Source organism: Sorex araneus, chromosome 5 (assembly GCF_027595985.1).
Source record: "Sorex araneus isolate mSorAra2 chromosome 5, mSorAra2.pri, whole genome shotgun sequence".
NCBI classification, from domain to species: domain Eukaryota; kingdom Metazoa; phylum Chordata; class Mammalia; order Eulipotyphla; family Soricidae; genus Sorex; species Sorex araneus.
In genome coordinates, this window is record NC_073306.1 from 146,498,173 (window position 1) to 146,519,416 (window position 21,244).

Below are 21,244 nucleotides of genomic sequence, written 5' to 3' on the forward strand. Positions count from 1 at the left end.
CCGGGCCTCTAGACCCCCATCACAGGCATTAGCTTCTTTTAATTTCTACCTGTAAAATTGAGCAGGTACTAATGCTCAAATGTCAAAAATTGTTCTATGTAGTATATTTTAAGTTTACCCAAACTATGGCTTCCAAGTGACTTTAAGGCTATTAGGACACAAGACCAAGAAAATTAGACATTATTTTGAATACTTTCTTTAATACTTAGTCACTGAGATGTTAGAATATTTAATTACAAATTTGCTTTCATTTGAGTTAATACAGGTGTGAATCATGATTATTAAAAATGCAAATGTGCTTAAATAGGATTCTGGGTTTAAAAATAGATACAGATAACGTTAATATACAATATAAATCATTCATGTACATACATGAGACAGTGGCCTAAATTTGTTAATTGGGATAAATTTTATTTGTCCCTGCTGATTGCAACAGAAAATTGAATTGATTTGAGCTGTGATAGGATTCCATACACATATATGCACACTCAAGAAATGGCTCTTCCTGATACAAATTTGAAATCATTAAAAATTTTCTAGTCTCCAATTTTGAGAGCCATTGCAAATAAGCTACATCAAAATATTTCCTATTAGTCACTCATATGTTCTGGGCGATGAGCCTTAGAGTGGAAATACAACAAACAGTGGAAAACTGACACAGATGACCTTTATTGTGGTTGTGGTACTTCGTTTTTCCCCTCTCACTGCTATTATTCCAACAGCTATGAGTACTTGGTCACAGAGACACAACACAGACACACACACACACACAGACACACACACACACTGCACTAATATCTGGTGATAGCAAGATGTCAAAGACAAAACGTTAATGATGCAGAATGGGAATTACTTAAAAAGCATCTTAGATGTGTACTAGGTACTATAATCTCATCAAGCAAAAATTCAATTGCACTATTGAGTAGTGTTGTTTTCAACTGAATATTAAATGTGAGTTGAAGAGTAATGAAATCCTTGAAAATCCTTGGGACTCTGGGCATGCCAAATTCAAGAAACTGAACAGGAGAATTGTGTATGAAGACTTTGGTTCCAGCTACAACTGTCACTGGAGGATTCAGATCTCCACGACAGTTTCCACAATTATTATTACCAATCTGATAATTTCCCCATTCTTTACAGATCTATTTTAATAATCAAGTACAATTAAAATGGTACATTCTTCTAATATAGTATAAACAATGCATTTTCATTAGAGTTCACTGACAACAGTGTCACATGGCAGGCATGGGCTGCTTGGTACTTGCTGGTCAGACACTTAGATGGCTGCCTTCTGCAAGTAAAGATCATCTGTGTTAGTTTCCCATTGTTTCCCACCCATCCTGAGAGTGACCCATCGCATTCAGACTTTCCTTGGCAGTCCCTGGCTTTGACTTAGCACAGTAGGGAACCCTGGCCCCATTTCCACTCAATATAGCTTCTCCGTTAGGGGAAATCTTTGCTCTAGATCTTACAAGATTTTAGATCCTTCCAGAGCCAGATCTTCATCTGTTGTCTTCTCTACTTCCTTCCTTCTCCCCTCACAACTGTCAGATGTACATCAAAGCTCAGAGGCTTGCCCTGTTTTCTTCCCTTTCTCAGACATTACCCAATAGATGTTTGCACTTTCAGCAGCATCTCAAAAAGGCAGTTCCCAAAGACTAGCCAACAAGCTTCCTCAAACCCCAGCCATAGGTAACCAACTTGTCAAGATTGAAATTTCTACCATTTCTAGGGATTTTCATATACATAAATATTATGTGCTTTATTAAAAGATTTTGGGCTGGAGCGATAGCACAGCAGTAGGACGTTCGTTTTTCACGTGGCTGACCCGTGTTTGATTCCTCCGCCCCTTTCAGAGAGCCCGGCAAGCTACCGAGAGTATAGCGCCTGCACGGCAGAGCCTGGCAAGTTACCTGTGGCATATTGGATATGCCAAAAACAGTAACAATAAGTCTCACAATGAAAGACGTTACTGGTGCCCACTCAAATTAAAAGATTTTAAGATTTTAAAGATTATTTTCTATGTTTTCTGTTAGAATCATATTACATTTACTGAGAAGAGCCGATAAAGCCTTTTTAATCATCTAAGTCTCACACGACACTAACGAACACTTGATGGACTCTTGAACCACCACAAAGCTTGAGGGGACTCAGATATATTTTTTTTTCTTTTTGGGTCACACCTGGCGATGCACAGGGGTTACTCCTGGCTCTGCACTCAGGAATTACCCCTGGCGGTGCTCAGGGGACCATATGGGATGCTGGGATTCGAACCCGGGTTGGCCGCGTGCAAGGCATACGCCCTACCCGCTGTGCTATCACTCCAGCCCCGGACTCAGATATTTTCTGAGGACACAGCAAGTGTCCTTCTGCAAGTAAAGATCATCTGTGTTAGTTGGTGTGTGGTACAGGCCCAGCGAATACATGAACTGGAGTTCTCGGCTTTTCAGGTGAGGATGAGAGCTGGTGGCCTCTCTGTAGCTGACTCCATGCTGGCCTGGGCTTGCTGATGACCAGCACACTGAGCTCTGAGCAGTCGGTGCCTTAGCAGCCAAGTTCCAATCTGGACACTCTTACTTTTTGGTTTTCAGGGTCTCCTATGCGGCGGGCGGGGGACTCCAGGAATTCCAGCTGCTGGATCTGCTTTATCAAAAGCTCTGAATTAACTGTAAGACCTTCCTTCTTCCCAACCTTGTGGAAGGAGAGTGCCTGCACTCTTGGGTTGGTTGATAAGAGGCTATTTTGGTTGTGTTTCAGTGCTCAAGTCACATGACCTAAACATCCCGTGGATTTCCCCTGTGGATTGTGGTAACACTGGAAGTCAGCAGATCTCAACCCGAACCGGTTCTTCTCTTTACCGCCCCCCCCCCCCCCACCGCCCAACTGGAGTCAACTTATTTAGAGATTTAGATGGGTAAATTTGGATATTCAAATATCCAACTCTTCCCCTCTCCCTGTAATCTAGTATTTCAACTAGGTGTCCAGTTCCTTAGGGACTTTGTACAGAGCTGGGAAGATGCGTTCGGATGGAGGCAGGTAAAACGGGTGCAATCAGGGCTTTCTTCTTAGACATTCAAAGAGATCATTGGTGTTACCCACCTGTTTCCTCATCCATAGTGGCAAAGAGAATAACGTGAAATCCTTTGAAAGCGGAGAATCCCCGGGTCTGCGAAGCTGCTGCCTCAGCACACCAGTTTGAGGCCTGCTCTCTCCTGAAGGAGAGCCCTGACTGGGGTTCAAAAGGGAAGGGCCTCATTCGACTTAGACTCCCTCTCTTTGAATTTGCTCCAATTGGCTCAATGCATCTCTAAACAGTATTTAAGATCGTGCCCTTTCATATTTATTTTTTGGAGGCCTCATCTCACTGTGCACAGGGCTTTCCCCTGGCCCCCTCGGGGACCACTCCTGATGGTGCTTAGGGGACCAGATATAGAGCAGGGATCAAATCTGGGTCCAGGCGACTGCTTTGATGACATTTTACCCACTGTGCTATTTCTCACACTCTTCTATGCCATTGTAAATGCAATTTTGATTCCTACCTTTAAAGGCATATTTCTAAGTCCTCTCACTATGAAAAACACCTCCTTTGAAGAGCTGAACTTTTTTCTTTTCTTTGTTTTTGGGCTACACTTGGTGATGTTTAGGGGCTACTCTGCACTCAAAAATCACTCCTAGTGATACCCGGGCCACTGATAAGGGCAAACATTTCAGCAATAGCTTCAGATATCCCATATGGTTCCCCAGGGCCGGGTCCGCTGCATGTGCAAATGCCCTCCCCACTGCACTAATCGCTCTGGCCCCAGAGTTGAACTTTGATATCAAGGGGGGCTCACATTCACTAGCATCTTCAGCATGACAGATTATGAAAATACTGTAAATTTACAAACCCAGGTGGCTCTGAACTTAAGAAGGGAAGCCCCAGTTCCCCCACAGGGATAGACTTAGCGAGTTTGTGCAATCCGGGCCACTGGGCCACTGATAAGGGCAAACATTTCAGCAATAGCTTCGGTCATGACCGTGTTAGCAGGTTTCTCCTTAAAAGACATTTTTGGTATGCTTCATGTTTTAGAGAGACAGGCACGCCCAGCTGGATGCCTCCAGGGGGCTCCGCAGCAGTGCTCAGGGTGCAGGAGGGGATTCAGCGTCTTATGTGCTAGGCATGCGCTTTACCTCTAGCACACCCTCCCCACCCTAAAGGAGACTTCTATGCTAGCTTTATTTTCATACCATGCTAATGTTTCTGCAGTGGCTTGGCCCTTCAAAACCAGGATTGATTTTCCAAATGTCCATTATAGAATGTTTCTCTCTTTTCTATGATGCTGAAGGAGAAATTCCTTCTGAAATAAATGAAGAAATGATGGAGGTGTGAGGTCCACTGAACTGAAGGTGTAACAGAGACCAGTTTACCAAGGCAAGAAGTGTCTCCTGAGAGGGAGGGGCTGGGTGAGGTAGCACTGTTCCCGGTGAACCCCAGTTTTATCCTTCCCATCAATGAGTATGATGGGGGAATGCTTGTAGTGTTCAATGATGTCCTCCACCGAATTGAACTTCTGAAAGACAGCAAAACAAGTTAGTAGGGTTGTCAATAACTTCGGTGTCAGTAAAAACAGTCCAAGATGCTTTGTTTCACTTAGGGAAGGCGTGAATTCATAGAAACACATTTGTGGAGGGTAGGGGAACTACATCATATATTTGTTTCTTCTGTGGTTTGGCCCTTCAAAACTAGAATTTATTTCCCAGTAGAAGTGACTTTAACCAAAAAAGGACAGGGTGAGCAAGCTTGGTAAGGAGAAGAAATAGGAATGAGATAACCTGGGAGGACGTTGGTGCTTGGGGAGGTGGAGGGGAAGCCCGACTACTGCTCTCTCACCACCCCCCACCCCTGTATTCTGTGACAATTCTGGAAAAAAATGGTGAAGAATTCAATGAGTTAGTCATAGGGGGCAACCTTGGGAAAGTGCATCTGTTTCACCTTGAACAAAATGGTGACAACATAAAATGTAGAAGGGTCAAGCCGTGACCTCTACTTGGCAAAGGGGTGGAAACTGACCGTAGGGAACTAACTTGATGGCCTGCAAAGCCCTCTCATCCCCAGGGGTCCTAGCACAAAAGGGGGTGCCCAGAAAGGGCTGGTAGTTGTGAGCAAATGTCACAACTTCCTTTCCTGGACTTCTTGTGAAGTGCCAAGACGACGACAGTCCATGATTACAGGACTCGTTCCCCCCTGCACACAGGGCCTTGCTATGGAAAACGGAGTCCTCTCAAGGCTAGGGAGGCCAGGAAGAGCTGGGTTGCAGCTATAGATTTGGTATCGGCTGTCCGTGCTGGGTGTTCTCCGTGGGTGTAGAGGAACGGGGGCAGAGGAAGAAGGAAGCGGGCCCTGAGAACACCTGGGTGCGGACCGAGGCTCTGCGGAGGCGAGTTTGGGAGCCTCCTGGAGGGCAGCACCAGGAGGGCCCGGCACAGCACCCACTCTATGAAGGCCAGCTGGGCTCTATGCCGGGGCAATGACCTTTGCCACCAGCCCAGGATACTGCCACAGCTCAGCTCCGAGCAGTAGTAGGGGGACTCACTTCTGGTCCCAAGCTAGAGGGCCAGGACCAGGAACAGAGGCTGTTTCTCTGGATACCATTTTCTCTTGCTGGACAAGAGCATGTATAGATGCTGGGCGTGATCTTCCGACAGACCTCGCTCCACACGACACATCTGAAGGGAGATGCTTGCCATTTGGCCCAACCCTGTTGCATCACTGGAAACCAGAGTCACATGACCTCTTCAGCCCAAGGGCGCCAGTGCTGACATGCACCCAACGCTGCTGGGGTCCAGCATTTGGGCGAGGCCCCTGCTCTTCCTCTGAGAGAGGGAGGCCACGCACACGCTTCTGGGAAGACACAGCCGGCAGACAGGGAATCTGCCAATTCCATTTGGCTTAAAGCTTCTCTAAAGAGCATTTCGGGGCCATTAACCCAGGCACGCAGTGGAGCGAAACCTTTCTGATTTCCTTCTCATCAGTGGGGTTTGTCTTCCTACACAGTGCCCTGATGGGAGGGTCCACGCTGGTCCTGCCTGCTTCTGCGGTTCCGGGCCAGAGCTCAGGAGATGGACTACCCCAGTCCCTGGCAGGTGGACTCAAAGTTCCTAGTTGGTTGCTCTGCTCCATGTCCTGAGCCCAGGGCCTGCAGGGCCAAGGACCAGAGTTCCAGTCATGTCTCTCACCACTTGCTGTGTGGCCTCGGGGCACTAACTTGCCCTGTCTCTGATTCTCTCAGCACCTTGTGAAGAGAACAGCAAGACCTAACCCTGAGGGTTGCAAGTGCTCTTGAAGTTAATCCTTACTATTGCCTACTCACTTCGAGGATGATAACAGGTAAAGATGGGTTTAGGACCTTCCCATAAATATTTTTTTGCTTTTGTTTCTGTTTTGTTTTTGTTTTTATTGGTGGTGGAATAGGGGCACTGGTGAAGGGATGGGTGTTTGATCATTGTGTAACTGAGATATAAGCCTGAGAACTTTGTAACTTTCCACTTGGTAATTCAATAAAATAAATTTAAAAAAAAAAAGAAATTGTTAAAACAAAGATTTAAGAGACAGAGATTCAGTAGATCTGAGACCTTCATATTGTGTGTATATACAAAATAAATGGTTTGGATTAAGAAAAAATAAAATTTTCATAGTGCATTGTGGTTCTCTTTCTCTCCGTTGTTGACTAAAGGTGATGTATGAGAAGCCTTTCCAGGGAACTGGAGAGATAGTACAACAGAGTGGTCACTTGTCTTGCATGTGGCTGACCTTGGTTCAATCCCCGGCATCCCACATAATCCTTGGAGCACTGTCAGGAGTGATCATTGAGCATCACCAGAAGTGACCCAAAAACTTAAAAAATAAAACAAACCTTAGTTTTCAGGGGGCCAAAGAGATAGTATAGCAGGCAAGGCAGTTGCCTTGCATGTGACTGACCCGGGTTCATTCCCCAGCAACCCATCTGGTTCCCTGAGTACCTCCAGGAGTGATCCCTGAGTGCAGAGCCAGGAGTAAGCCCTGAGCACCGCCAGGTGGGGCATCCCTTCAAAAAAAGGAAAGAAGGGAAAATAAAAAAAGAAGCAAAGCGGAGGCCTTTCTGTGCAGACCTGCTCCCCCTCACTGGCTGTGCTCCTACCTGCTCGGCCCCTTACAGGGGCAAACGCCCTACCCGCTGTGCTATCGCTCTTCCTTCCTTCCTTCCTTCCTTCCTTCCTTCCTTCCTTCCTTCCTTCCTTCCTTCCTTCCTTCCTTCCTTCCTTCCTTCCTTCCTTCCTTCCTTCCTTCCTTCCTTCCTTCCTTCCTTCCTTCCTTCCTTCCTTCCTTCCTTCCTTCCTTCCTTCCTTCCTTCCTTCCTTCCTTCCTTCCTTCCTTCCTCTTTTCTTCCGAACCCGGGCTGGCCTCGTACAAATCAAATAAATGCCCTAACCTCTGTACTATCGCTCCAGCCCCTGTGCCTGCACTTTTACATCATCTCATCTTTCACTCGAGATAACGCCCTCAAGATCTGGGTGGCTGCGCCTGGGTTCTGTTCTAAACCTGGCAAAACGGTCCAAAAATCGACACAGAATCAAAATGATCCTGAAGAGCCTCAGTTTCTATTAGCTGCGTCCTGCAGGGAGGACTCAGATGCTGTTTCAAGTCCCCAACGAAGCAGGCAGTCCTAGTTCTCTCAGATTCTTTTCTCTTTGAAAGATCTTGCTCAGCAAGACAAAGGACTCCCACTGAGAAAAGCACGAAGGAAATGAGAACAATCCAGATGTCTGGCTTCACCGGGAACTGCTGCTCCCAGGAGAGGCAGGGAGAGACACCTGAAACTGCCCTTTTCTCTGTGCTCCCAACTCCTTGGAGCATCAACTCGCCTCAGCCACAGGGCGAGCTGCTTGCAGGGGGAGTCGGTGGTCACAGAGCACTCTCGGAGACCATTAGAAGTCAGTCATTGCGCAGCCTGCCTCGCTTGAATTCCAGTTTTGCCAACTGTATTAGCTGGAAGTGCTGCCTGTTCACGGAGCCTTTTTGCGTTTTGGCCCGTTTCCCCCTCAGTTAAATGAATACACTGGCAGTTCCTCTTCACGGGAGGCTGTGAGAATTAAGTCCATAAAGGCGTCTGGCAACTGCTGAATTCCCTGAATAGTGCCTGCACCTGGCCCAAGGGCGGGATTGCTCTCAAAAGCCTCTGAAAGAAAACGCCCTGGGATGCATAGGAGAATGCTCTGCAATAATACAAAAGGGACCTTTTGGTGGCAAGAGCAATAGTAGAGTGGGTATGGCACTAGCCTTGAGCACGGCTGACTTGGGTTCGATTCCTGGCACCCCATGTAGTCCCCCCTAACATCGCCAGGAGTGACCCCTGAGCACAGGACCAGGAGTCAGCTCTGAGCACCTCAAGGGGAGGCCCTCTCCCATCTCATCTAGAGCTTAATTATTATTGCTATTATTCCTGTCACATGCCGTTTCAGATTTTAAGTTCTCTTGAGGCATTTATTAAAGTACTCTGCCAAGATTGTGTATTAGTTTATTTATGGGGGGCCCCGTGGGGTTCCACTCAGTGGGGCTCAGGGGTAACGCCTAGCTCTGTGCTCAGGAGTGACAGCTGGCAGTGCTCAGGAAACCATACACGGTGCCGGGGGTCAAAATTTGGGGTAGGTCACACATCAGGCAGGGGCCTTGGCCCCCTTCATTAGCACTCCAGGCTCTTGATTTCAGAACAGCTTGAAAGTCCCATCCAGTCTCCCCATTTTTCTCCCGTTTCCCTGAAGCAGCCTTACGACAAGGAGTCACTCTCTCTTGCAAGCAGCGCCACCAGCCCTTTTTGTCCCCGGAGGGAACCACCAGATGTTAGACTGCTCAGTTCCAAGGCCAAAGCTCCAAGTCCAGCCCACTGGACGTGGGGAGGCCAGGGGGTGAAACCAGGTCACATGCGCTTGAAGAAGAGGCACCTTTGGCGGCTGAACAGAACCGGTGAGTCTCCTGAGAATAACCAAGGGCGTGTCTGTACCGCTACTGCAAAATCAGGAGGGGTAGGTGGGGTGGTGCCCTGCTGGCCACTTCTTGTCCTTGCCGGCGCCCGCATCACTGGCCCTCACCAAGTCTTTCCAGAGAAGCATCTAGAACACCCACGCTCCTCCCTTGCTCCTGCAGAGCAATTGGCTGTTCCTTGGAGAGCTCCCCATGGAGAGCTCTTTCCCAGAATCCCACAGGAAGTGTCCCCACTCAGCCTGGGAGGCGTGGTCTCTGCCACGCGGCGGGCAGAAACCTTCCTTGAGTTTGCTCAGAGTTGGGGTGACAAGTGGGGTCACTGCTGCCGGGTTCTGCACTTGTCCAGCGGCCGCAGCCTCAGAACCTTCTCCATCATAGTCCGCAACAAAGAACGTTTCCAACCCCTGAATGAATTCCAAACCATCCTGACGCTTCCTTTACTAATGTGCCCGCGGGGACTGGCCCGTCCGCACCCCTCCCTTCCTCTCACAGCCGGCTTGCAGCTTTTGGGAGTCCTGGGTGGATGTTCTAGCTGAGTGTGAGTTGGTTCCCAGCAGTGGGAGGGGGCCAGGAAACAGCACGTCTAGGAGCAGACAAGCCACCGGGCACAGCGCGGTTGCATCTGGGAGTCACCCTTAGAGATGCCTCCATCCAGACACGCAGGCCATGTCCATGGTCACAGTCACTGACGTTGGATGTACCCTCGTGACCCTCACAGAGACACCCAAGTTTCCATCTTCATCTTATTCAGAGACTTTATTTGTTGTTAATTTTGGTTACTCCTGATTCTGTGCTCAGGGATCACTCCTGGCAGTGCTCAGGGAACCCTGTGTGGTGTCGGGAATTGAACCTGGGTTGGCCACATGGAAGGCAGGTGCCTAACGCTGTCCCTTCTCTTCAACCCTAGGCTCTATTATATTGAAATGAGAAATTGTCTGAGGCGGGAGAAGAAAAGGATGAAGGGAGATGGAGATGGAAGGTCCACTCACCACAGGGCAGGGGAGGGGAGCTCACTGAGGGGCCTCATCCTTAGAATCACTTGGAAAGAGCAATGAAAGTCGCATACTGTCCCCTCAGGGCTGTCTGAGGCCAAGGGTCCTGATAGTGAATGGCATGACTTCACACAGGGAAAGCTCCGCTTCCTGCCTAACTCTGACTTGAAACTTTGGTAATGTGAAGGGAGAGTTTGGTCTCTTCCTTCTGACTGATTCACTCGTGCTCAGGTTCCTGCCCAGACCTCCCTCCCTCCCTCCCTCCCTCTCTCCCTCCCTCTCTTCCTCCCTCCCTCCCTTCCTCCCTTCCTTCTTCCCTCCCTTCCTCCCTCCCTTCCTTCCTTCCTCCTTCCTTCCTTCCTTCCTTCCTTCCTTCCTTCCTTCCTTCCTTCCTTCCTTCCTTCCTTCCTTCCTTCCTTCCTTCCTTCGTTCCTTCCTCCCTTCCGCCCTCCCTCCCTCCCTCTCTTCCTTCCTTTCTTCCTTCCTTCCTTCCTTCCTTCCTTCCTTCCTTCCTTCCTTCCTTCCTTCCTTCCTTCCTTCCTTCCTTCCTTCCTTCCTTCCCTTCCCTTCCTCCCGTCCTCCCTTCCTTCCTTCCTTCCCTTCCCTTCCCTTCCCTTCCCTTCCCTTCCCTTCCCTTCCCTTCCCTTCCCTTCCCTTCCCTTCCCTTCCCTTCCCTTCCCTTCCCTTCCCTCCTTTCCCTCCCTCCCTCCCTCTCTTCCTTCCTTCCTTCCTTCCTTCCTTCCTTCCTTCCTTCCTTCCTTCCTTCCTTCCTTCCTTCCTTCCTTCCTTCCTTCCTTCCTTCCTTCCTTCCTTCCTTCCTTCCTTCCTACTTCCCTCCCTTCCTCCCTTCCTTTCTACTTCCCTCCCTCTCTCCCTCCCTCCCTTCCTCTCTCCCTTCCTCCCTCCCTCCCTCCTTCCCTCCCTCCATCCATCCATCCATCCATCCATCCATCCATCCATCCATCCCTCTCTTCCTGGCCTCTTACTAATGCAATATTCTAGCCACTTAATTTTCTTGGCCTCAGTTTCCCTACATTAAAATAACAGCCATTACACCAGAAAGTTGTTGGAGATTAAAACCGGATCATATGGAGATGGGGGTCATATGGAGGACATATAGCATTGACATGTTGGTGAAGATTGGTAGAATGTTCTCGTGGCTCGTTCTTCCTGTCACTAACCAGCAGATCTGCACCGAGGATAAAATTGTTTATTGTAGCACAGAATGACTGAGCTTTTGTCTGCCTTGGAGTCACACACTTCCCAAGTCCTTCCTAACCAGATGTGTCAGAAGTACCTGCAATGGGAGTTCAGCATGGGGCTTGGGAGACTCCTGGGAGACAGAACTTTAGTCTTGGAGCAATTTTCTAGTCAAGCAGCTCGAGGGCCTGGGGGTCCTGCTTGGCTGCTTGGCTGCTTGTGGAAGGAGCTGGAAGCATTAGGTTGCCTTCTCCACCTGCAGGCCGATGCTCCTCACTCATGCATGGGGGCACGGAGAGACCTTGGCAGCACCTTGCAAGCCCTCTGCCTGGAAAAGGGACGCAGTGAAGCGACACTCACCTCCTCTCCCCAGAGTCCTGTCCCCAGCGCAAACTGCTGGCTCAGCTCCAGGAAGCGGATCTTGACGTTGTAGACTTTGTTCCCATAAAACACCGCCAGCACGTACGGCTCGGCCCGGGACTTCGCAGAACAGTCTCGTACCAAGAAAGTGCCATCCTGAAGCCAAAGAGAGATGGATCAGCTTAGGGGGTCCAGGCAGGGGAGTGCGCGGAAAGATGGAAGGGTCTGAGAGGCAGAAGGAACCCAGACAGTCTCCAGCTGCAGAAGTCGAGGCCCGAGCGCTTGGGCTGCCACGCATGGGTGCCACGCTCAGGTGAGCGGTGCGGGTGGTCTGCGGCGAGGACTGCGCCTGGGGCGGGCGGGCATTCGGAGGCCTGGCTGGCAAACTGGGCAAACTGGGCAGACCCGGCCTAGCAGGAGGAGGCTGAGGAATGAGCCGCCCTGGCTCCAGGCAGTCACTGGGAAGAGTCCTGGAGTTACAAGGTCGTGTAGAATGCAAATGCTGAAACAGATGGTTGTGTAGATCTCATGAAGGATAGATCACTAAGGGGTATGGGTGGGTGGGGTGCAGAAACTCTGTGTATCAATAATCCAAATTAAAGCACTATTAGTCTTATTACCTAAACGATAACAATAGTGGTCTGTCACTGTCACCCCATTGCTCATCGATTTGCTCGAGTGGGCACCAGTAACATCTCCATTGTGAGACTCATCAAACAACAGTAATAAAAGAAAAAAAATCTCTGAAAATATATTTAAAAGGAATAGTCTACTTTATTCTTTAACTATTATATATTGTAATATATATTTTAATAATTTTTAGAAAATGGTCTATAATTATAAAATTATTTATCTACCTATATTTAATATGTTCAGAGAAAATATTTCATAGATGTTTGAAGATTAATGCATATAAATCTAACATTGAATTCTAGAACACAGCAGCATTTACACTTGTGGATATATACTAATGGTTTTGATATTGTCATGTTATAAATAAATAAAATTTGTAAATTACTCTATCAAACTATATTTCTATTATTATCCTATATAAAACATGAGCAGAGGGATGCTGGCAGCGACGGTTTACTGAGAATTGCCCGCCTCATACCCAGCACGTTACACTTCCTTCCCTTGCTCTCTCCCCAGGATTAGGGAGGGCATCTGCTCCCCGTTTCCTGCGTGTGAGATTAGGGGAGAAGCCCGTAAAGCCTCCCTAGACGAGGCCCAGCTGGCTGATGACTTCTCTGAGCGCAGATCCAAGTTCTCACGCCCTCCAGAGCCTTTGAGCTCAGTGAGAAGGACTAAGGGACTGAGTTGTTGGCAGTTGCTTCACTGCGTGGTACAGCGAGGGTCAAAGACTTAAGGCTCAAGGACAGAAGGTGGCCCATGGTCTTGAAGGGAAACACACGGACACAAAACTGACGAAGACCCACAAGACAGGAAAAATAGGAATTTACTCAGTTTTCCTCCTGGGGTTTTGGGAAGAGCCAGAAGCAGACTCGGGGATGGGACAAGACCCTGGCTGGGAAGCTGACACTGTGTGTGTGTGTGTGTGTGTGTGTGTGTGTGTGTGTGTGTGTGTGTGTGTGTGTGTGTGTGTGTGTGTGTGTGTTACTCAGGAGCCAGGAAGAGGAGCAGAGTTGTGTGGGGTCCGTGTGAAGTTAGCGCCAGGAAGAGGAGCAGAGTTGTGTGGGGTCAGTGTGAAGTTAGCGCCCCTGCACCATTCTTCCACCTAGCAGAGGTCAGCGTGGTGGGGTGCCCTGGGGACAGCTGAGGGGTGTCCCCTGGAGGCAGGCCTGTGGCAGCTGCTGGAGGCAGTGGAGACCGTGGCAAGAGCTGGGAGCTCCACACCCTAGTGTGCGCCCTCCCCACCTAGTGACCGTGGTTCCAACTTCACCGCCCCTTTCTCAGCAACACTCACTGGAGAGACTTTCCTGGCAACTGTTAACTTCTGTCGCTGCTACAGCTCTGCGGGTTCAATTCTGGCACCGCACTCTGGGCTAAAGGCCAGGGATCGGTACAGCTGTGTTCCTTCAAGAGATTCTAGGAGTAATCTCTGTTTCCTTTCCTTCCAGCTCCTGGTGTTCTTTCCTCCCTCTTCTCTCAATCCCCATGACGGTCCTTAACACATCCAGCTTATCCAGGAGAATCTCCTCAGGTTTCTTATCCCAAATGTGTGCTCACACATTTGTGAAATTAGGATGTCTTTTGAGGGGGACATCATTCTCTTTACTGTTGCATTATACATATATTTATCTTGTTTAATTTTATAACACAACTTTGAGAGCTACGCTTTATTGGGATATTCGAGGTTCCTATCCACTCACTAATTCATTAACTAATTACAAACAATTCGGGGAGTTACTCTCAGGGGTACTCAGGACCTACCCTGGCTCTGCACTTAGCAACCACTCCTAGTGGTGCTCGGCATACCATATGGTATGTCTGGGATCAAACCCAGTGAGCCACATGCAGGGTAAGTGCCCGCACCACTGTGCTATAGCTCTAGCCCTCAAGTTTAGTATCCCCTCACTCAACAACGACCACTATATTGTCTCATTAGTTGAGGACAAGATTTGATGCCACCTCAGTGTTGAGAAACTGTCTCTGGGTTATAAGCCACCTTAGTCTAGTTCTGACCACGGTGGGGTGGGGTCATTTGGGAATGACTCCATCTTGGGGATGATGGTGGCAGGAGTCCTTGGGCTCAATCACATAGGAGGTTTGAACTACCCGCCCCTGCTTGAAGGTCTGTTTGTAGGTTTTTGTTGATGAGATGGGATGAGAGTGAAGTATGCCACTATTCTTCTGAGGGGGAGGGTAGCTCCCAAGCAGTGCTCAGGAGATAGAAGGGCTTTACCTGGTGATGCTTAGCCAACTGGGCTAGATGGTTCAATGTTCAGGGCTGAGCACAGGTGACTTTGGGGACTCTGTGGTGTGGGGGACTCCCAGGGCCACGTCTGGTGGTACTGAGGGACAGGTAGTCCTAGGGGTCAAACTAGGGTCCTGGCATATGCAATATATGCCCCCAGCCTGAATTGCTTGGAGAGAATGCATTGCGGATCAGTATGTACTCGGTAAGAGCACATGTGGTGCGACATCTTTTAGCCTAGTTCTCCCTCTGGGAGAACCTGGCAAGCTACCAAGAGTTTCCTGCCCATATGGGAGAGCCTTGCAAACTCTCCATGGCATATTTATATGCCAAAACCAGTAACAATGCTGGGTCTCATTCCCCTGACCCTGAAAGAGTCTCCAATGTGGCACCACTGGAAAAGATGAGTAAAGAGAGGCTTCTAAAATCTTGGGGCTAGGAGACTTTACTGAGACCGCTCGAGAAATTCGATGATCAACAGGATGATGATGATGATGATGATGATGATGATGATGATGATGATGATGAGGAGGAGGAGGAGGAGGAGGAGGAGGAGGAGGAGGAGCACATGTGAGGCCGGGCCGCCAGCGTGCGAACAGGTCTTGAGTAAACAGACAAGAAGCTGGCTGGCACACTAAGCAGCCAAGCTCCTGTTAAATTTTGTTCCTACAGTCTTGCAGGTCTTCCCTATCAGTGGTAGTCTGTCCCAAAGGGTGAGACCCACAGGCCTCTGTCCCAAGGTGTCCCAAAGGTGAGAGAGGAAAGCAGAGGACACTTTCCCTGCTGACCTGCATTTAGATCCTAGCATACACTCATGATTTCAAAATAGCTCCCGAGGCCAGATTCCAGTCTTCACTTAAGCAAATGTTAACTGACCTGAAATGTTTAGGAACTTGAGAAAATTACCCCCTGAAATTCCCCTTAGATTTACAACTGTCTGGGTACTGTGAAATAGAAGACAATGCAGGAACCATGACCTCAAAGCACAGAACATGTTCTGTCCGCTGGCCAGTGGGCAGAAGACAGTGAGATGGTCATACCTTATTCTCTTTCATCAGTGCCTCTTCGACTGCCTGGCGACTGTGTTCCCCAATGTACCACTCGCTGTGCAGGGCATCCTGAAATCCGGGTGAAAGGATGAATATTTTGGGGTGAAAGGGAAATAGCCTAAGTTAATGTGTTGGCTGCAATTTACTTCTATTCCATGGCTATGGATTTTCAGTAGATATTCTACACAAAAATATCACCACTGCGTTCTAGAGAAACCCCCAGTTTCTTGGGGAAATATGGATACAGATGAAAGAACTGTAAGCTAAGTGAATGATGCTTGGAGGGCTCGCTCGGGATGGGCCATGCGTGCTGCAAGTAGACTGTAGACCAAACATGATGGCCACTTACTACCTGTACTGCAAATCGTAACACCCAAAAGGACAGAGAGAGTAAAAGGGAATGTGCCTGCCACAGAGGCAGGGGCGGAGATGGGGTACGGGTGACGGGAGGGATACTGGGAACATTGGTGGTGGAGAATGGGCACTGGTGGAGGGATGGGTACTTGATCATTATATGATTGAAACATAATCACGAAAGTTTGTAAGACTGTAACTGTCTCACAGTGATTCATTAAAAATATTAAAAAACAAAACAAAACTGCAGGGTAGGATTAATGAAATCGTCACGAGTGTCTGCCTGCCACGGAAAGGGTCAGCGTTGCTCTCCAGCACCGGGAAAGGCCCTGCAGGCCAGCACAAGGGGCCTCTATCTGCTGGGCTTCCGGGACAGCACTCGGGCATGGACTGAGGTTGGTGCTGCAGGCTGGTGAGGCCTGTCCCAGCCGAGAGGATAGCGGGAGAGAAGAGGCGCACAGGAAGGCTCCTCCTCATTTATTCTTGAAGTCACATACAGTGGCACAGGAAGGCTCCTCCTCATTTATTCCTGAAGTCACATGCAGTGGCACAGGAAGCAGAGCCCTCGTCTCTGTCTCCCTGCACCATTGCTGCCTTCTTCCATCAATGGATTTCTTTGATAGCCAAAGACCCATAACAGAGAAGGAAGGGCAGGGAGGGACAGGGACAAGCGCTTTCCTGGCTCCCAAGGCTCATCCCCCTAAACCCCAGCATCGGCGGGAGCGCTTCATCTTTCTTCCCGAGCATCTTGGTCCTCCTGCAATGCCCCTGTCAGCCAGGCTTGCCAGGACAGTGAGAACACGCTCCATGGGTGGTGAGATTAAGGGGCTGGACATCAGGTCTTTGGTCAGTCTGCAGCTTTGGTTTGCCCTGCAAAAACCTCACCCTCCTATGATGGGCTCACCAAAGGCTGGTGAGCACTGCTGGGAGAGTTGAGTTGAATACCGCAGCCTCAGGGCCTCTCAGGCTGAGGATATGGGTCAGGCCAACGGGATGTGCCTGCTGTTCTTGGGACAGACTTCAGGGCTTGCCAGGAGCACCCTGAGGCCTGGAATCCCTCCTTTCTTCACCCACCGGGTCTTCGGTCTACCCGAGGGAAATGTGTGGCAAAAGGTTAAACAGCTGACTTAAAAGAAAAAACCAAACCAACAACTAGGGCCAGAGAGATAGTCCAGTGGGTAAGGTGCTTGCCAGGCACACAGCCGACTTAGGTTCAGTGCTTGGCACCCCAAGCCCTGCCAGGAGTGGTTCTTAAGCACAGAGTCAGGAGAAAGCCCTGAGCACCAGTGGCGATGGGCCCCCTCAAAAAACTCCCATTTGGGGTGGAGAGATAGTACAGTGGGTAAGACGCTTGCCCGGCACGCAGCAGGAACCCCGTGTAACCTGAGCACCAGGCAGAGTGATCTGGGAGTGCAGAGCCAGGAGTAAGCCCTGTGCACTGCCAGGTGTGGCCCCAAATAGACAAATACCCCTGACCCCATTTTAAAACAGAAAACCTTAAAACCCGGTGACAAGAGGAGAAAATGTTCACGCTCATCACGGAGATTTCCTCCTTGCTCCAGAGAGCGACGCTGCTGAGGGACAGCTTTACCTTTCCGTCAGCCCGGCGGGGCCCGGGCTTCCTCCAGCTCAGCGGGCCTTCCGGAGGGCGAAGGCTGCCTGGAGGCTGGCATCTCGGAGGAGGCAGCGGCTGCGCGGGTTCTCTGGGAGCTGGGTAAGCACATTCCGTTAGACCAGCTGTCGTGAGGGCCTCAGATGGCCTCCCTCCTGCCGGAGCGGGCTCGCCACTGCCTCCTTGGCACAGTTGCCTCCTTTGTCCCTTCCTTTCCCTAGGGCCTCCAGAGTCCTCTTTGGAAAACTTCACTTTGCCTCCCTGCCCACTCAGAAGCCCTCCGTGATTGCCCTGCCACCTGGAAGAGCATCCACACACCTCACTTCTGTCCAAGAAAGATGAGCCTGGTGCATCCTTCTCTTAGTCCTTTTTTTTTTTTTTTACTGATACACGCCCCAGTCCCCTCAGTCCTGGTTTTTGTGAATTCTGTTATGTTTATTGAAGGAGCAAAGATATTTTCCAGCTCAGGACACACCATTTGAAAATCTCTCCACAAAATAACAACTTTTTGTTTTCCTGGAACATCACTTTTTTTTTCTTTTTAACCTGAAAGAGGGAAAGCCAGATCATCCATACTCAGAGTTGGGTGTTGGTTAGGTATTGTACCAGAAATGAGCCCAGCAGTCTGTCACTTCATGGGAAAAAAACTGGCAGTGCTTATTGCCAGATGTAAAATAGACTTTTCATGTGAAATTTTGAAAAAAATGTGTATCTGTTACTGTGAAGTAATAGTAACCCAACACTTAACCATTAAAAAAAAATGATGTTTGTCATGTTACTTGCAAATGTGATTTCAAAAAAGGATGTAACAGAATATCAGCACTAAAAATAGCTCCTTGGGCTGTAAACCATGATTCTCCAAGTGCCTATTCATGACGGTACAAAATGACGGCCGAGGAACAGATTTTTCAGAGGATGAGAGAGCAATGGAATCTAAAGCCATGGGACACAAAAAGCTAATTGAATGTTTTCACTTAGCACCTAAGCTTTAAAATACTACAAAATGTTCCATTTTGATGTTGCTATTTTCCCTGTAAATGTCCCCCAAAATAACATTTCTAATGCAAGTCATTCCAGAAAACAGAGTAAAAGATAAATTCTAGGAAATTAAGTCCTCAAAGAAGGAGTCTAGGAGAAATTTCCAATAGAGGTAATTGTAAGTGTGCTAGCAATTTAAGCAAAGATTAACCTCGTAACAATCATAAAGTTAGAGTGATACAATATGCAATAAAGTGCTGGGCAGTAATGCCGTACAACATGGAAGAGAAGTGCCTCCCCATGTGGTAGAATGTTGTCATAATTCAGGTTTGAAAAGAGCACTGAAGTGAAGAATCTAGATTAGCAGCTTCAGAACTTCAGAAAACAAGATGTTTCTGACACTGTGATTTTGAGATAAAATGCTAAGTAAAACAAGCAAATAATTACAAGCTTGTCATCATGACATTTAGCTTATATGTACTTCCACTTATTCTGCTGCTTGTCTTAAAAAGCTGAGTTTCTCTCAGACTTATCAGAAGAACAAAATGTGTGCCTGAAACATAGAAAGTTTCAACAGTTCCCAGGTCAGTGAGCCTGAGATTGTTTGTTCTAGGCAATTTCATGTATCAAAATCAAAATTCATGTGTCAAAACCTTCACTGTAATCTGTATTGCAAACTACAATGCCCAAAAATAGAGAGGGGGGAGAGGCAGAGAGAGAGGAGAGAAAGAGAGCGAGCGAGCAAAGTGCCTGCCATTGAGGCAGGTGAGGGGGGGTACGGGGGACTTGGGACACTGGTGCAGGGAAATGTACCACATGTGGGGGCTGGGTATTGTATACTGTGTACTGAAACCTAACCATAAACAGCTTTGTAAGGATCTATCTCATAGTGATTCAATAAAAAAATTAAAAAAAAAACTCCTTCATTGTAGACAAATATCTATTACTTAGTTTACCTTACATTCATCTACGTTAATTTGACTCACCAATTTACGATGTTTAAAATAGGGAGTAGGGCATTTGTCTCAGGGTATCTGACCGGCCTCGGTCTCTGGCACCCTGGATGGTCCCCTGAGCCTACCAGGAGTAACCCCTATCACAGAGCCAGGAATCCCACTGGCTCTGATGCTAAAACAGAAAAATAAAATAAAATAAGAGTAAAGGTAGACATATCTCTTCTTTAAATTAACTTAAAGGGGCCAAAGATAGTACAGCGGGTGTGGTGCCTGCCTTGCATGCTGCAAACCTGGGTTCAATTCCCTTCCACTATAAGGTGTCCGGAGCACAGGCCGAATGATCCCTGAGCACAGAGCCAGGACTAAGCCCTGAGTTCAGCCAGGTGTGACCCCCAAACCCAAAAATAATTGAAAAATAATGACTTAATTTTTAAACAGTGTAGATTAGAGAGCATCAGAATAAAAGCATTCTATGCTTCTTATTTGGGGAGATGATATGAACTGCAGAGTTTTTAAGGTTCAAGCATCCTTTTATGAAAAAAAAAGCTCAAACTCAGTAGTGGAAGAACAGATTTGGAACATGCAACATGCAAAGAAAGAAAAAGGGGGAAAATAAAGAGTGGATCTAATACATGACAAAGAGAAAACACCCAAACAAAAGTAACAATAGCAGGGAAAACAAGCTGCACAAAATATTAAGACAAGGGGTCCCCAGTGTTATCATGACATTAGCACAAAGGTGTAAAGACGGGATTTAAAAATCAAATGCAGATTGATTGAACTGATTTTAAAATCAATTTTCAAAATGTCATTTGTGTTTAAAATTATATTGAAAAATGTGTTATGTGTTAAGTCGGCCCCCACAACATCATGCCATAGAGAGCAGGGAGAGGATAGAGAACCATGTCCCAGCCGAGTTGGAACCAAGAGGAAGTGAAAAGACCGGCTGTGATATAAAAATTGTCTTAAACTCTTTAAATAGGGGCCGGAGTGATAGTACATCAGGGAGGGCATTTGCCTTGCACACGACCGACCGGGGGCGGCATCCCATATGGTTCCCCAAGCACTGCCAAGAGTGATTCCTGAGTTCAGAGCCAGAAATAACCCCTGAGCATTGCCGGGTATGACCCAAAAAGCCAAAAAAAAAAAAAAAAAGATTGAATATAAAAAAAAAACCTCTTTAAATACGTGACACACAATGCAGAAAGTTATGGAAAAGGCTACAACTTTCTTCCAGCATGAACTAAAGCAGTAAGAACATTTGAGAAAGAAAGAGCGATGATCAGCATCTCCTATGACTTAGGGTGGCAGCACGTAAGACTCATTATGAATTTTTCATGGTATTGTGGGAATTGATTTATTATATTTCAACTTTTACTGCTTTTCCTGAATATTTAAAAAGTCGTCCTTGAAAAAAGAGCTTTTGGAAACAGTTATGTGCATTTGGAGTCTATTCAGAGAATGAGTTAAATAAAACAAAATAAGCAAATAAAATAACTTGCTACACAACATGCCCTGAAAGGGCTGGTGGATTTTTGTTTCGCATGGATGAATGTATAATGAACGAGCATGTAATCTTAGCACAAAATCCATTCCAAGTATTTTAACTGATTTTTAGCTAAGCTAATGACAGCTAAACTCTGGTCCTTTTCAACTTTTTTTTTTTTTTTTTTTTAGATAGAACACTGCATTTAAGTTTTATAACTCAATGACCGATAGCACAGTGGGTAGGCCATTTGCCTCGACGTGACCGACCCGGGTTGATTCCTCCGTGAAATTAGACTCTTCCTCTTGGAGAATGGAGAGCCACAAATGAAATGATCGACAAAGAGTAGGTGGCAGGACATCGGGGAGGTAGAGTACAGGCCGC

The 21,244-nt window shown here is 47.7% G+C and overlaps 1 protein-coding gene across 1 annotated transcript in view; it reads right to left on the reverse strand.

Moving 5' to 3' along the window:
- Positions 1-4,403: 4,403 nt before the first annotated feature.
- The window catches only part of CLNK (cytokine dependent hematopoietic cell linker), a 128,594-nt gene continuing 111,753 nt past the window's right edge, over positions 4,404-21,244 (reverse strand). The window contains exons 16-19 of the mRNA XM_055139979.1: positions 17,420-17,538; positions 15,466-15,543; positions 11,551-11,706; positions 4,404-4,550 (exon numbers count right to left, since the gene is read on the reverse strand). Of these exons, the coding sequence (XP_054995954.1) occupies positions 4,404-4,550; positions 11,551-11,706; positions 15,466-15,543; positions 17,420-17,538 (500 nt within the window). The remainder of the gene's footprint in view (positions 4,551-11,550; positions 11,707-15,465; positions 15,544-17,419; positions 17,539-21,244) is intronic.